Genomic DNA, 13,798 nt, shown 5'->3' with positions numbered 1-13,798 from the left:
AAACTAACAAACGTTTAGAGTTGACTAGTACACAGCCGTCTAGCAAAGAAACTTTTACTACTATATATTTTAATAAATATTCACAAACTAATATAGTCAACTCAATTTATATTCCACGTGTAAAGCTACTTAGTGGCGTGGGGTTCCATCTTTGTTAATTCCCCTTTTTTTTTGTTTCCCATTACTCTATATATAGCCCCATAATTTCATCACACAAAAAATATCAACTCTTTCATTACACTTTATTTTCTTATATAAAAACATATCATCTTCTTATTGTTAATTTAACTACCACATTTGAAGCCGGAAAACTTAGTAACACGATGGCCGGTGGAGGATTTTCGACCTCCGGTAACGGAGGCACGCATTTCGAGGCTAAAATCACACCAATTGTTATCATATCTTGTATTATGGCTGCTACCGGAGGACTCATGTTTGGTTATGATGTTGGAGTTTCTGGTAATTAACTTATATTTTTATTCTAATGCTTTTCATTTTAATAAACCCATTTTTAGTCGCTATCTTTATAATATGATAATTGATGATGATCATGAACGTAACAAAATCTTTGAACACTTTTTAGCTTCGTATGGATCTTAAAAGTTTTTAATTTGTTTGTGAATCTACTAGATAGAGGATAAATAAAACACTGTGCTATATAAACAATATCGGAATCAAGATTCTTAGTAAGTGAATTCAAAATATAAAATAAAGAAATTCAATATGTACATACATAAATAAATTTTTTTTTTATATATAATGTAAATTTGAATATATCCGTTTAAATTTTTTTTAAAAGCTATTTTGTTTTTCGTTTTTACCCTTATGGGTTTAATTAATGCTGACCAAAGTTGAATCTTTTTCTTTGCGTTATTGCTTTTAGAAAAATACCTTTTTTCGTACTAAGAGAAAAAAAGGAAATTTAAACTTTTCCGTCCAAGTGGAATTTTCCCAATTCTCTGGAAACTGAAAAACAAATAAATAAATGGATTTATAATAAAAAATTGACTAACAAACAACAATAATATATTCAGTATAGTGAATTAATTTATTAAAATAATTCGATAAGTAATGTTTTTTTTTTTGAAAAATACAGGTGGTGTTACATCAATGGATCCATTTTTAAAAAAATTCTTTCCAACAGTTTATAAGAGAACAAAAGAGCCAGGTTTAGACAGTAATTACTGTAAATACGATAATCAAGGGTTACAATTATTTACTTCATCGTTATACCTAGCCGGTTTAACGGCGACGTTTTTTGCTTCTTATACTACAAGAAAACTTGGCCGGAGATTAACTATGTTAATCGCCGGTTGTTTTTTCATTATTGGAGTTGTACTAAATGCTGCTGCTCAAGATTTAGCTATGCTTATTATTGGAAGAATTCTCCTTGGTTGTGGCGTTGGTTTCGCCAATCAGGTTCGTCTGAATATTTTTTGACTGCTATAATAAAATACGTTTTTGAAAATAAATAAAACATCTCGATATAAAATTTAATTTAATCCACTTAACCCACAATAAGGGATGAGTGATATAAAGTTAATAGTTCAAAATACAAAATAAAATAAAGAGGCTAATAGACTAATGTAATTATATTCAATTTTCATTGCATGTGCAAGGGCCACGCCAAGAAAAGAGCAATTATATGGGGATTATTTTGGAAGTTTTCGATAAATTTTTATATTAATTCTTAGGAAAATCTTAATGTATTTCACGATTTTTGTATAGTAATACTAATTTTTTTTTTAAAATAATTTTTTATCTCTCTTAGAAAACTATCCCTTATTTTTTTTTGGGTATTAGACAAGTAGTAAATAAATAGAGTAGTACTATTTATTAAAGATTATATGATAAGTGGTATATATCTTTTTAAGTACTATATATTCTGGTTAAATTAGATATTTTTTAAAAATATTAAATGTTGAGAAAGGAATAAAAATAATATAATTATTATTCTTCTTCTTAAGAATATCTAATTTTTAATTAATTATTTTGGGTCATAATCGGAAGTTGTGGTCGGCCATAGACCACGGTGACCATGTTGTGGAAAATGGGAGACGTGGTAGGTGAAAAAAATCTATCATTAGTATAGTGACGTTTTAATTTGTTTATCATATTTTAATTTATAAAAAAATTGTTAAAAAATAAATAAATATTTTTTATTTTATAATTAAGAAAAAAAATTAAAAAAGCGGATGTATATATAATTCTTGAAGTCCAAATCTCACTTACCTTTTTTCAAACTATTTTTTTTTTGTATTCTTGCTTTATTAAATAATTTTTGTCATGGACTTTGTTGGTATTACACATGTGAGTTAGACTCTTAATAGAATCATACTTTATAAGAAAAAAATAAAATAAAGTTTAGGTGGAGATTGAAAGGTTTGTCTTTATCCAGAAAAGTCCTCCATAGGCAGCTTCCTTGTAACTTTCCCACTTTGCAAAGCTAATTCCTTTGATTTTAATTACTACTAAATTTATTCTTTTCCTATCACTTTTTTTTTTAATAGATGTCTATTACCTTAATTTCCTTTTAATTGATATATATAAGTAGTTAAGTTTAATATTTTTGACACGATAGCTTGAGCAGGATCGGTTAATTCATTTTTAAGTTAATAAATTTTTGAAGATAAGACGTACATAATGTTTTAGATATTTTTATGATTCAATATGATATAGTTCGAAAGAACAAAATATACTAATGCATTTATTTTTATCTTATCCATTTCGTTATCTAAAAATTAAAAGCAAATAAAAAAAGGAAGATATTGCAATAACCGTAGTTTGGATAAAACCTTAAAAAGGTTAATTAACATGTCCCACATGAGCGTCCTCTTAATAATGTGATAAAAATAATTAAAAAGGATTTGCAAGTCACACGTGAAGAAAAAAAAAATCTCTTTTTTACAATATGGAGAATATACGAGAAAGCTCTCTTTCAATATTTTATTTAAGTAATTTTTGGCTTTTATTTATTTTTTAACACTATGAAACATTAAATAAATTTTGTACTTTTCTATATTTCTCAAAATTAAAACTTTATGTGTATGATTTTTTTCAGGCTGTTCCATTATTTTTATCAGAAATAGCACCTACAAGAATTCGTGGAGGACTTAACATTTTGTTCCAACTTAACGTAACTATTGGTATTCTTTTTGCCAATCTCGTCAACTACGGAACAGCCAAGTAAGTTTCTCCTCCTCTTCGATAAAATTTATTCACATTCGATATTTATTGATATTGAAATATATATAAGGTGTAACTTATTTTTAGTCAAGCTTTTTGGCTCTATATATTAGTGAGTACGTACCCACCATGTCCTACCAAATAAAAGTTAACGTCATTAATTTGATTTTTTTTTGTCTAAAAAAATGCACGAGTAGTCCAAATGGTTGAAAATTTGGAGCCTTTGATTAACGACTCTTTATTTTTAATTTTGTTCATTTTAAAATAGATTTATTTTTTAAAGGGTCTGATTTTGACACTTCATTTACTCTCGTGTGATATTTTGTGTACTTGTCTTTATTATTTTTGTTTCATCCACTTGACTAGAATTATTTCTTTTCAACTACCCCAGTACTACTACTATACACTTTTGTGCTAAATAAAAAAAAGGGATGTTTAACCAAACTAAGCCATTATATAAAATCATTCATCAAAATAATATGTTTTTCTAAAATTTTACAAAACTAGTATAAACGTATTCCACAGTAACGTTTTAGGATATATTTTATTTTTTAAAAGTTGATGGCGTCAGATTGATATACGTTACTCACAGTAACGTTTTACTCCTAAAACGTTTCATCATAGTAACGTTTTAGGAGTAAAACGTCACTGAAAATAACGTTTTAGGAGTAAAACGCTACTTACAGTAACGTATATCAACCTAATGCTGTTAGTTTTTTAAAAATAAAATATACCCTAAAACGTTACCGTGAAATACGTTTATACTAGTTTTGTAAAATTTTAGAAAAATGTATTACTTTGGTAAATTGTTTTATATAATGGCTTAGTTTGGTTAAAAATTCTAAAAAAAAGTGTATATTGGCAAAAATTTCTCCTAATAAATGCAAGTTTTTTTTTGTTTGTTTGAATTGTCTATCAAACAAGAGTGGACCATTAAAAGATTAAAATATCAACAAATGCATGCTTCAATTTTTTTTAATTCGGTTTAAAAAAAGAATGTCACTTTCCGTATATAATAACTTTTTACGTTTTCACATGATATGTTTATAATATTCAAAGAATATTTTGATATATCACGCAAATCTTTAGTTTAAAATTACAATATTCAAAAATCTTCATTATATTTAAAAATATTTCATACAGTCAAACTCAGACAAATAAATCAAAATAGATAAAGTAAAAGTGTAAAACATAGTAATAAAAATTTCATGGTATAGCTAGAATAACTCCTTTCATTGATTACTAATTAATTAATTAAAATTTTGAAATTGATGATAATGCAGGATTAGTGGAGGATGGGGATGGAGATTATCATTAGGGTTAGCTGGATTTCCAGCAGTATTGTTGACTTTGGGTGCATTACTTGTTGTTGAGACCCCAAACAGTTTGATTGAAAGAGGTTACTTAGAAGAAGGCAAAGAAGTACTTCGAAAAATCAGAGGTACCGACAACATTGAACCTGAATTCTTGGAACTTGTTGAGGCTAGTCGTGTTGCTAAACAAGTCAAACACCCTTTCAGAAATTTACTCCAACGTAAAAATAGACCTCAATTAATCATCTCTGTTGCCCTCCAGGTCAGTTTTATATTATATTTTGACTTATTAATGCTTTGTTTTGAAGTATGAATTCTGCCTTATTTCTTGGGTCACACTAATAAAATAAAGGAAGATAGGTTCGTAGTAGCTAACATGCATGTGTCCTATATACATTGTTTACAACGTAGTTACGTATTGTTTTATAATGTAATGTATGATATTGTATAGGATATATAGTAGATAGTTGTAGTATTATAGTTCTTGATTTTGTCATGTTTTATCAAGTATTTGTTAATAATAATCTACCATAGTCCTTCGGAATGACTCAGTTGGTTTGGAGGGTGGTTATCCACATGGATGATCCGGGATCAATCTTCCCCTTTGATGCCTTCTGAGTCGAGCCTGTCTCATAAAGCTTGCCTAGTGCGGTTTACATCCCCTGTGGGGCTTGCAGACTATTACACATTGGGGGGTTACTCAATGCGCACAAAGTGCTCACCGAGGTTGTGGAGAGATTGTAGCGACTGCTGGTTATCCTGGGGTTCCAAAAAAAAATCTACCATAGTATGTTGCATATGACATTTAGATTACCACATGATTTATTGTTGCTTTTGCTATTTTTACACGTTTTCCTGTTTCTATTTCTCTTCATTGTCTTCTTCTTTATACCATAATTTGTCATACTCGAGTCGAGGGTATTTAAAAAACAGTCTTTCTATCTCCATTAGGTAGTAGTAAAGTCTATGTACATTCTAACCTCCCAGACCTCACTTGTGGGATTTCACTGGATATATATTGTTATTGTTGTTATATTATATGTTATTACGTAATGTCACATAATACATAATTCTTTTTTTTTCTTTTGCAACAGATATTCCAACAATTTACAGGAATCAACGCTATTATGTTCTACGCACCTGTTTTATTTTCAACCCTAGGGTTTGGAAACAGCGCAGCTCTTTACTCAGCTGTCATCACCGGAGCAGTCAACGTTCTCTCCACCGTTGTCTCAGTCTACTCCGTTGACAAGCTCGGACGACGAGTCCTCCTCCTAGAAGCTGGGGTCCAAATGTTACTATCTCAAATTATAATCGCTATAATCCTAGGTATCAAAGTTACTGATCATTCAGACAACCTTAGCCATGGTTGGGGAATCTTCGTAGTAGTTATGATCTGTACATATGTATCGGCTTTCGCGTGGTCGTGGGGCCCACTTGGATGGTTAATTCCTAGCGAGACGTTCCCTTTGGAAACTCGTTCAGCTGGTCAAAGTGTAACAGTGTGTGTTAACTTGCTTTTCACGTTTGTTATGGCACAAGCATTTCTCTCAATGCTTTGTCATCTCAAGTATGGGATATTCTTGTTCTTCTCGGGGTGGATTTTTGTGATGTCGTTGTTCGTTTTCTTCTTGTTGCCTGAGACGAAGAATGTTCCTATTGAGGAGATGACGGAGAGGGTGTGGAAGCAACATTGGTTGTGGAAGAGGTTTATGGTGGATGAAGATGATGTTGATATTATTAAAAAGAATGGACATGCTAACGGATATGATCCCACTTCTCGGTTGTAAAATAAAAAATAAAAGAATATTAGCGGTGTTTTACGTTGATTTTATCATAGTAAAGATGCGTAGAAATAAGTCAAACATGCAAGAGAGAGATCAGAGTTTACTGTCTAGTGATATCGATAAGAGTTTCTCACGAAATAGGTGTGAATTTGGATTTTTTTACTGCTTGTTTTCCTCCTTTATATCCTTCAATGTAGTAGAAATTGTTTAGTCAAAGTGTAAGAGATGCAATATGGTGATAATTTATGTAACCATATAGCCTATGTATATTAGAGATTTGGTATAATTCATTTTGGGAAAGCACTTTGATATGTTTAATTTCTTGTTCTGTATGTATGACAAGGTGTCTAGTTATATGATAAGGCCCAATAGAGGTTTGCATGTTGAGTATTGAGACACAAAAATGAAAAAAATTACGCTCAACTGATCTTGAACTTTTTGACTATTGCTTAACTTCTTATATATAAATTTCAAGGTCAAAAATCAAAAGGATTGTTATCCATGGGGAAAAAAAAATTAAACTTGATATGTACGAAGGACGATATTATATATATATTGTGTATATCTTTTCTGTATATCCATTTATGTCCTGTATATCATGTATATCTGTTATATCCATGAAATATATGTTTATTTTGGAAGATTTAGCTATGGTCCACCAATTTATTTGGGCTCCAGCTGCCATGCTTATGTGATATAGCCTTTATTTCTTCGGTCTATAGCACAAATTTATTTTCATTTAGTCTTTAAACGGACAATAAATGTGAATAACTAGATGATCGTTTCATTCTGATTAATTTAAATTCACGCTATATAAAACTTATTAAAAAGAGAAACACTTCATCTACACAATTCGGATGAATCCCTTACGCGACTTAGCTCCGCCACTACGTATGAATATTTTTATTTACTAATTAATTCTCTATGATAACTTTGTAGCTCGTACTTGGACCAAACTTGAAGGCTTTACTCTTCATCTAGACATACATCATTACCTCCATTAATAAAGTTTGTTGATGTTCATACCAAACAAATAAATTTGACCTATAAACTAAAAAAACAACATATATATACTTTAATTTGTGTGGTATGATTCTAACTATCCACCCAATATACCCAAACATCCTTTCCTTTCAAGTCTTCCAACTGTATTTCTCCCAACTGCCAACTATACATAAATGTTTATTCTATGTACCCACGTTGCTTTCAACAAAATAATCCAACAATAAAATTATCTTCGTATAACCTTGAAAATCAACCACTTATATTTGCTTTAAGGGAGTCTGTCCACCTATATTATTATATTTCTTCATTTATGTGAAACGTAAGATACTTTATACAAATTTTTTAAAAAAGGTTTTTTTTATGTATACATAATTAAATTCTATTTTGCTTTAGAAATATAATTTATTGATTCTAACTTATAAATACATGTTGTAACGGCTCAGTCCGTTAGTGATATTGTTCATTTTGAGTCAGATCTATATGACTTTAAAACGCATTACTAGTGGAAAATGTCTATACTAACTTATATATCTAAACATTTCTCTGTGTTTTATCTGTCGATATGAGACTTTTACCTAGTCTTAGCGTTGAAGTTTGTCTCGAACCTGCTATTTTGAACCTAGGTCTCCGTACGATTTTAAAATATGTTACTAGGTCTCTGCACGACTTTAAAATACGTCACTAGGTGTTACACATGACCTTTTTGTTAGGTTGTGGAGCCTGATTAATATTTGATGTACTGTCATATATTAATGTTCACGCGGTTTAACCTCCGCGGTGAGGTTGCCAGGGCCGTGAAAGTTTACTTACGGGTGTTACCACGAAATATTGATTTCTCTCTTTCTCTCTCTAGATCTCTCATCTCTTTCTCTCTAAAGTTCTTGTGTTCTTCATTCATCAAGTGTGCGTGTGAATTCGATACTTAAAACTTTTCTAGTCACGATGAGGACCACTTCCTTTATTCTTCTTTTATTTGTTCTTTTTGGGTAATCTTGACAAGGCATGACGACTGCCTCTTAGTACTGTAGTGGTGCTTTAATTAAAGAGACACATCATTATCATAAACAGCACAAATTTAATTTTCTAAAAGAAAAAATCCTTAGTCCTAAATTCTTCAAGATATATATAACTGCTAGATCACACTCAAACTCTTCACTTCTCTCCTCTTCTAAAAATAATAACTACTCAAGAAAACCAAAAAAAGTCAAATTTTTATTACCTATCTATCTATCCATATGGCCTTTTGTATTCTTGAAAACATACCTAAAATGACTTTGCTTTTCTTGATTTTGGCTTGTTTTATGCAACTTTGTTTTGGTGTTGTTTATAAAGTTGGAGAATCAGCTGGTTGGACAACTATTGGTAATGTTGATTACAAACAATGGGCTGCTACCAAAACATTTCAACTTGGTGATGTTATTGGTAAAAACATGAAACTTTTTTCTCTTCTTATCAAAATTCTTGGTGATTTATGTGCTCTAATTGTTATTAGGAGGATAAAGTTTGAAACTTTTGATTAATCTTTACCAAAATTTGTGGTCCTCTTTTGTGAAAACTTAAAATTCCTTGTTTAGTTGAGTATGAGACATTTACCAAAATTTTTTCGTTTATGATTAAGGACGAAAGAAATTGAAACAATTAGTATTTGTTTTGACTTTAGGGAACCTCATTAACAAGAATCAGTCCCTTGTGCTTGCCACTATACACCCTAAATTACATAAAAATATGATTTTTTAAAAGATTTTAGACACACATGCTCTGCTTAATAATTGCTTTATCTTTATTGTAGCCTGAAAATTTTAGGTTTTAGGCACACATGACACATGCACTGCTCAAAGTTAGCCTATTCCACACAATAGGAAAGGTAGTCTTGAAGCAATAGTGATTGCATTAAGGTGGACCGTCTATGTTGGTGATTGTTTTTTTTTTTATCTCTGCTAACGTGGGATGTTTTATGTATCAAATTATTTTTAAAATATTTTCGATTTTTAAATCTTGACATTGAATTTAAATGAAAAAGATACATATCAAGTTGCATTTGTTTTTTTTTAGGTGTAATAGCTTTTCCACTTAATGCACACCTATCACTATTCAATTCATTTGAGTGTTGCACTTGCACGCTTTCATTATTCAAATTTGAAAGCCCCCCACTAACACCCCTAATATTGGTCATTTTGTTTTTCTGTGTGCGATTCTCTATAGTTATCTTTTAAATAATCTGACTGACGGTAAATAAAAGTTTGTTTTAAATATATGATGTATAGAAGTTAAAGACTATTTTTTCGTGACAGTTTTCCAGTACAGCCCACAATTCCACAATGTGATGCAAGTAACACATGCTGAGTACCAATCTTGCAATGCATCTGCTCCTATTGCAACACACACAACTGGGAAAGACTCTATTACCATAACTGCTCATGGCCATCATTTCTTCCTTTGTGGTGTACCTGGTCATTGCCAAGCAGGACAGAAAGTCGATATCAATGTTCTTCGCGTCTCATCATCTGTGTCTCCATCTCAATCTCCTTCGTCGTTGAGTCACATCCCTGCTGTAGCAGTGCCTGCACCTTCTCCTAGTCATGCTTCTTATTGGCTTCCTAGCAAAACTGGTGTTGTTTTGGCTGTTGCTTTAGTTCTTCTTGTCAGTTTTGCTTGAGGAGGGGACAATAGTCTTTTAGTACACTCATTTCTCTTGTTTTTACAGAAATGTAATAATTGTAAGACAATTTTCTGTCAGTTTTGTCATGTGGCAATACAAAACTTGTATAAGACTATTTTTTGTTTCATATCATTTCCTTTTTGTACTCATCATTTTATCCTTAATGAAAAGCATTTACAACAACATTGATTGTGCACAGAGTTTGACAAACAAACAAAATTTTAATGTTTGTACACACACATAAACACTGTATATGTAGTGTGGCATGTGTAAATATGTTTCAAAATTAAAAGATGTAAAAAAGATTGTCTTTTAACTCATTACTACTCATAAGTTTGGTCAAAAGACATTTAAATTCCTTCAATGGACAATAAATGTGACACACAGAGAGAGCCTCAGCTGCAAGAGGTTCAGAATTCTAAGAATATGTGTAGCAATGTCAACTTTTTTCCAACTATTGCTCCATGAAAAGGAGCACAGCTTTTCAACTAATTTCTCATACACCATTGGCAAGAAATACAAAAACTAAAATAAAAATTGAACTGATTGCTATAATAACCCCATGACTCTCAAGGGGAAATAAATACACTATACATTTCCTGGAATCTAATGACGATAGATTATGAAGTGCGATCTACTGCCACCAAATCTTGAGAGGGGACGCTGAAGGTTACTTTTCACTGCAGAAACAGCAGTGCATCGCTGGGATTCTACTTTAAAGAAGACCATCAAGAAGCGGCTGTTGTGCATCTCCTTTCCTCTTGATCACTCTATGGTTAGATTGTGTACCTCTGAATAACAAACAAAAATGTCATGTAAGTTTTTCGATTTATAGGAGTAAATACAGGACCAGCCATTTATTGATTTGATAGAATAATGACTCCTTTTTTCCATTTATTCGGTAAGTTTAGCACGACAGAACAATACAAGAATGCACAGGCAATGCAACAGGTGAGTTGCAATGACAACAACCTTCTTACAAGTGAAGAGAGTGCAATGGAGTTCACCAATCTGCTATAAAGTTGAAATGCACAATGGCTTTATATGATTACACTCTCCAACTACCTTGTTCTTTGTTTTTTTTGAAGTACTTCGTTTTTATTACCGTTTGCTAAGGTTATCATATTATTTGCGAGTTACTGTTCTTTTCTCCATTATTTTCAACATTGCTTCTTCACTACTGTATTTCCTTTTTATACTGTTTTTTCATGTGTTACTTGGGCTGAGGGTCCTTTAGAAACAACCTCTCTACCTTCACAAGGTAGGGGTAAGACTGCATACACACTACCCTCCCCAGACCCCACTTGCGGGACTACGCTGAGTATGATGTTGTATGGCGTCCAGACCAGCTGCCAGACATTTTTTTTTCATTTCTGAGAAATCAGAGTATGATTAGACATTTTAGGTAATTGTGTAGCAGCTGTCACTGGATGCTGGGGAAAAATTAGGCGCACATCTACATAATTGAAACAGAATATTTTTTAAGCAAATCAAAACAAGATAGATGGCCATCAGTATGAATAAAGAAAGAGACCTTACACTAGTTGATTGGAGTTCTACAGCCGTTGGATCATCATTATCCTGCATTATAATGTACAGACTATCAACAGCAATTAAAAAAACCACTTTTTTCAAATAGCTAGCTGAGAAATCCCCAGTTGGTCCACAGGTTCGAAACTCGAGGGAGTATGGATCCACCCCTCTACCCTTAATAACAGACTTAGTATAGATGCATGGATTGAACTGAAAAATCACAACATCAAATATAAATGAAGATAGGTGGTCTAGCAAAGGTACCTCAAGTATCAGATCTTTTCGAGTGATCATGCCAATAACACGAGCAGGACGTGGAACAACAAGTAAGTGCCTCAGTCCTAGTTGGCGAAAAAGATTATATACCTGTAGCAGAAACAGAATAATAATTTTTTTTATTATCTGATGTTACCATGGCTAAACTTAATCTCACGGGCATGTGTAGGAATGAATTCTTGTTTTCAACCTTAAGACAACAATTAAGCCTACTTTTGTCATGTTGTCTTCAATTCTATGCAAGCATTGACAAAATTACTCCTTGCAAATGAACGAAGGAGCAAGAATTAGAATAAGTTACAATGTTACCTTTGTTAATGACATGTCTTCTGGGACTACATACGGAGATGGGTTTAAAAATGGGGCAAGATCAATGTACATCTCTAGATCATCTGGTGTGAAATGGATATCACGGAGAGATATCCCTTTACTAGAAACGGGTTTCACAAATTCACTAAGGTTGTGCCTGAGAAATACAGTATCTGTAAATTTTTCACGTAGTGGACAAAGAAGCACCAATAAGTGATCTGCTGTAATAGTTAAACTGAGTTTACCTGATTGGCAAAAGATCACCTCTTGAATCACAGGGTAAAGGGCTATGCTGAAAATCAACTTTTGATTGTAAAAGTACCAATAAATGACTGCATAAACAAGAAGATTGAATAAATATTTTGTTTAAGTCTACTAATTTCTGGCATTAGAAATATCTTATCTCCAAATAAGGCCATCAATATCAGAAAAGATCATTACTATCTCTCACCTTCTTAGTATAAGTCCAATGACAAGTGTCTCCCCACTTCTTGAGTGGTCAACAACCTAAAAATAAATGAGTCAGAAGAATGATCCAACATGCAGATAGCTTGCATTGAACAAAGCACAGGGACAAAGTTTAACTTACAGGGAACCCGTTGTGGTCATTGCTCCTCAAAATAGAAACTATATCTGAAACCTTCACAACCCGAGGGAAGTATACAACCTAAAAGATGCAGGATTCAGGGGTGTGATTAGTGAGCTAGAATTTGCGCAGAAACTGCACAGGTGTGGGTCAGAAGAGATTTTTCTTTTTTGAAATGGTAATAATTGTATTCATAAAACCCCCAAAGGTAGTGCTGGGATTCGGTACAAGTGAGCAAAAAATACAAAATATAACCCTCTTCTAATCTTAGAGGGACTCTATGAATTCTAGTAAATTTCTGCTTCTTTTTAACATTAAGGTACTAGTCATGGTCAAATCAGATGGTGCTGCATAAAAGTAGAGTTCATTCTTGAAATATCATGAAATTGTTGCAATACAGAGCTGCTGCTTCACTTGCTTTTAGCAGAAATGCTAGTTTACTAACTCCAAGTAGAAAAACGTAAAGAAACCACTAGTTGTCGTTTAGCTCAATTCTGAAAAAATGTGATTCTGAACAAGAAGGAAACAAGCCTCTGCTAGTTGGAGCAGAACATGACAAGGGCACTGAAGAAATTCTTACATTTTGACTCCCACATGCCTCTTTTGCCGTCATATAGCGCATTTGATACTTTGGTCTAGATTCAAGTAATGGAATTGCCCTTAATCTAGCCTGCTCTTCATATAATCCTTCATTAAAAGCATCACCAACAGCCTACACATGGGTAACCCTTAGTCCTATGTGAATCAAAAAATAGCCGGAGAGAATCGTAAGCCAGTATCAAAGCGCACCTTTGAGATGAGAAGAACCAGCATTATTAGAGGTAAAAGCTTTAAGTTGTTTGTAATCTCCACCATGATGACACAGAGAGATACAGTCATACGCATAGAGCCTCCAAGAAAAGATGCAGCACCTAGAAGAGCATACCTATAATTTCAACAAAAGAAGCTTAGTAGACTTTAGAGGTGAGTGAAGAGAAAGGAGTACAGAGTCGTGTGAAAAAAAAACAGAATATCGAATCTAAATCCTTAAAGTAATGAGTGGAATAGCTAAAAAAATTTTGAACATCTTTTTTTTCTTTGATAACGTAAGATAAAATATTTTAAACACCTACTAGCCTTCTCTTTGGGGGTGGGGGGGGGGGGG

General features: G+C 32.4%; 3 protein-coding genes across 3 annotated transcripts in view; 2 read left to right on the top strand and 1 right to left on the bottom strand.

The window, feature by feature from the left end:
• The first annotated feature begins 212 nt into the window (after positions 1-212).
• On the top strand, positions 213-6,604 carry LOC107031184 (sugar transport protein 13). Its single transcript, XM_015232460.2, has 5 exons — positions 213-459; positions 1,097-1,419; positions 3,062-3,186; positions 4,470-4,761; positions 5,594-6,604. Exons 1-5 carry the CDS (start codon positions 324-326, stop codon positions 6,287-6,289), a joined length of 1,572 nt encoding a protein of 523 aa, XP_015087946.1. The 5' UTR covers positions 213-323; the 3' UTR covers positions 6,290-6,604.
• A 1,802-nt stretch (positions 6,605-8,406) lies between these two features.
• On the top strand, positions 8,407-10,131 carry LOC107031183 (mavicyanin). Its single transcript, XM_015232459.2, has 2 exons — positions 8,407-8,713; positions 9,583-10,131. The coding sequence occupies exons 1-2, from the start codon at positions 8,527-8,529 to the stop codon at positions 9,945-9,947; spliced, it is 552 nt and encodes a 183-aa protein (XP_015087945.1). The 5' UTR covers positions 8,407-8,526; the 3' UTR covers positions 9,948-10,131.
• A 153-nt stretch (positions 10,132-10,284) lies between these two features.
• LOC107031182 (chloride channel protein CLC-d) overlaps positions 10,285-13,798 on the bottom strand; it is a 14,296-nt gene continuing 10,782 nt past the window's right edge. The window contains exons 15-23 of the mRNA XM_015232458.2: positions 13,444-13,579; positions 13,235-13,366; positions 12,658-12,735; positions 12,520-12,575; positions 12,314-12,400; positions 12,069-12,225; positions 11,748-11,849; positions 11,485-11,531; positions 10,285-10,741 (exon numbers count right to left, since the gene is read on the bottom strand). Coding sequence (XP_015087944.1) covers positions 10,666-10,741; positions 11,485-11,531; positions 11,748-11,849; positions 12,069-12,225; positions 12,314-12,400; positions 12,520-12,575; positions 12,658-12,735; positions 13,235-13,366; positions 13,444-13,579 — 871 coding nt within the window. The 3' untranslated portion in view covers positions 10,285-10,665. The remainder of the gene's footprint in view (positions 10,742-11,484; positions 11,532-11,747; positions 11,850-12,068; positions 12,226-12,313; positions 12,401-12,519; positions 12,576-12,657; positions 12,736-13,234; positions 13,367-13,443; positions 13,580-13,798) is intronic.

The sequence above is a fragment of the Solanum pennellii genome, chromosome 9 (assembly GCF_001406875.1).
Source record: "Solanum pennellii chromosome 9, SPENNV200".
Classification (NCBI taxonomy): domain Eukaryota; kingdom Viridiplantae; phylum Streptophyta; class Magnoliopsida; order Solanales; family Solanaceae; genus Solanum; species Solanum pennellii.
This window is presented reverse-complemented; position numbering and strand designations above follow the sequence as displayed.

Coding starts and splice junctions, on each gene's coding strand:
- LOC107031184 (XM_015232460.2), top strand. CDS start 324: ATGGCCGGTGGAGGATTTTCGACCTCCGGTAACGGAGGCACGCATTTC. Junction 1,420..3,061: donor GCGTTGGTTTCGCCAATCAG/GTTCGTCTGAAT, acceptor GATTTTTTTCAG/GCTGTTCCATTATTTTTATC. Junction 3,187..4,469: donor GTCAACTACGGAACAGCCAA/GTAAGTTTCTCC, acceptor ATGATAATGCAG/GATTAGTGGAGGATGGGGAT.
- LOC107031183 (XM_015232459.2), top strand. CDS start 8,527: ATGGCCTTTTGTATTCTTGAAAACATACCTAAAATGACTTTGCTTTTC. Junction 8,714..9,582: donor TCAACTTGGTGATGTTATTG/GTAAAAACATGA, acceptor TTTTCGTGACAG/TTTTCCAGTACAGCCCACAA.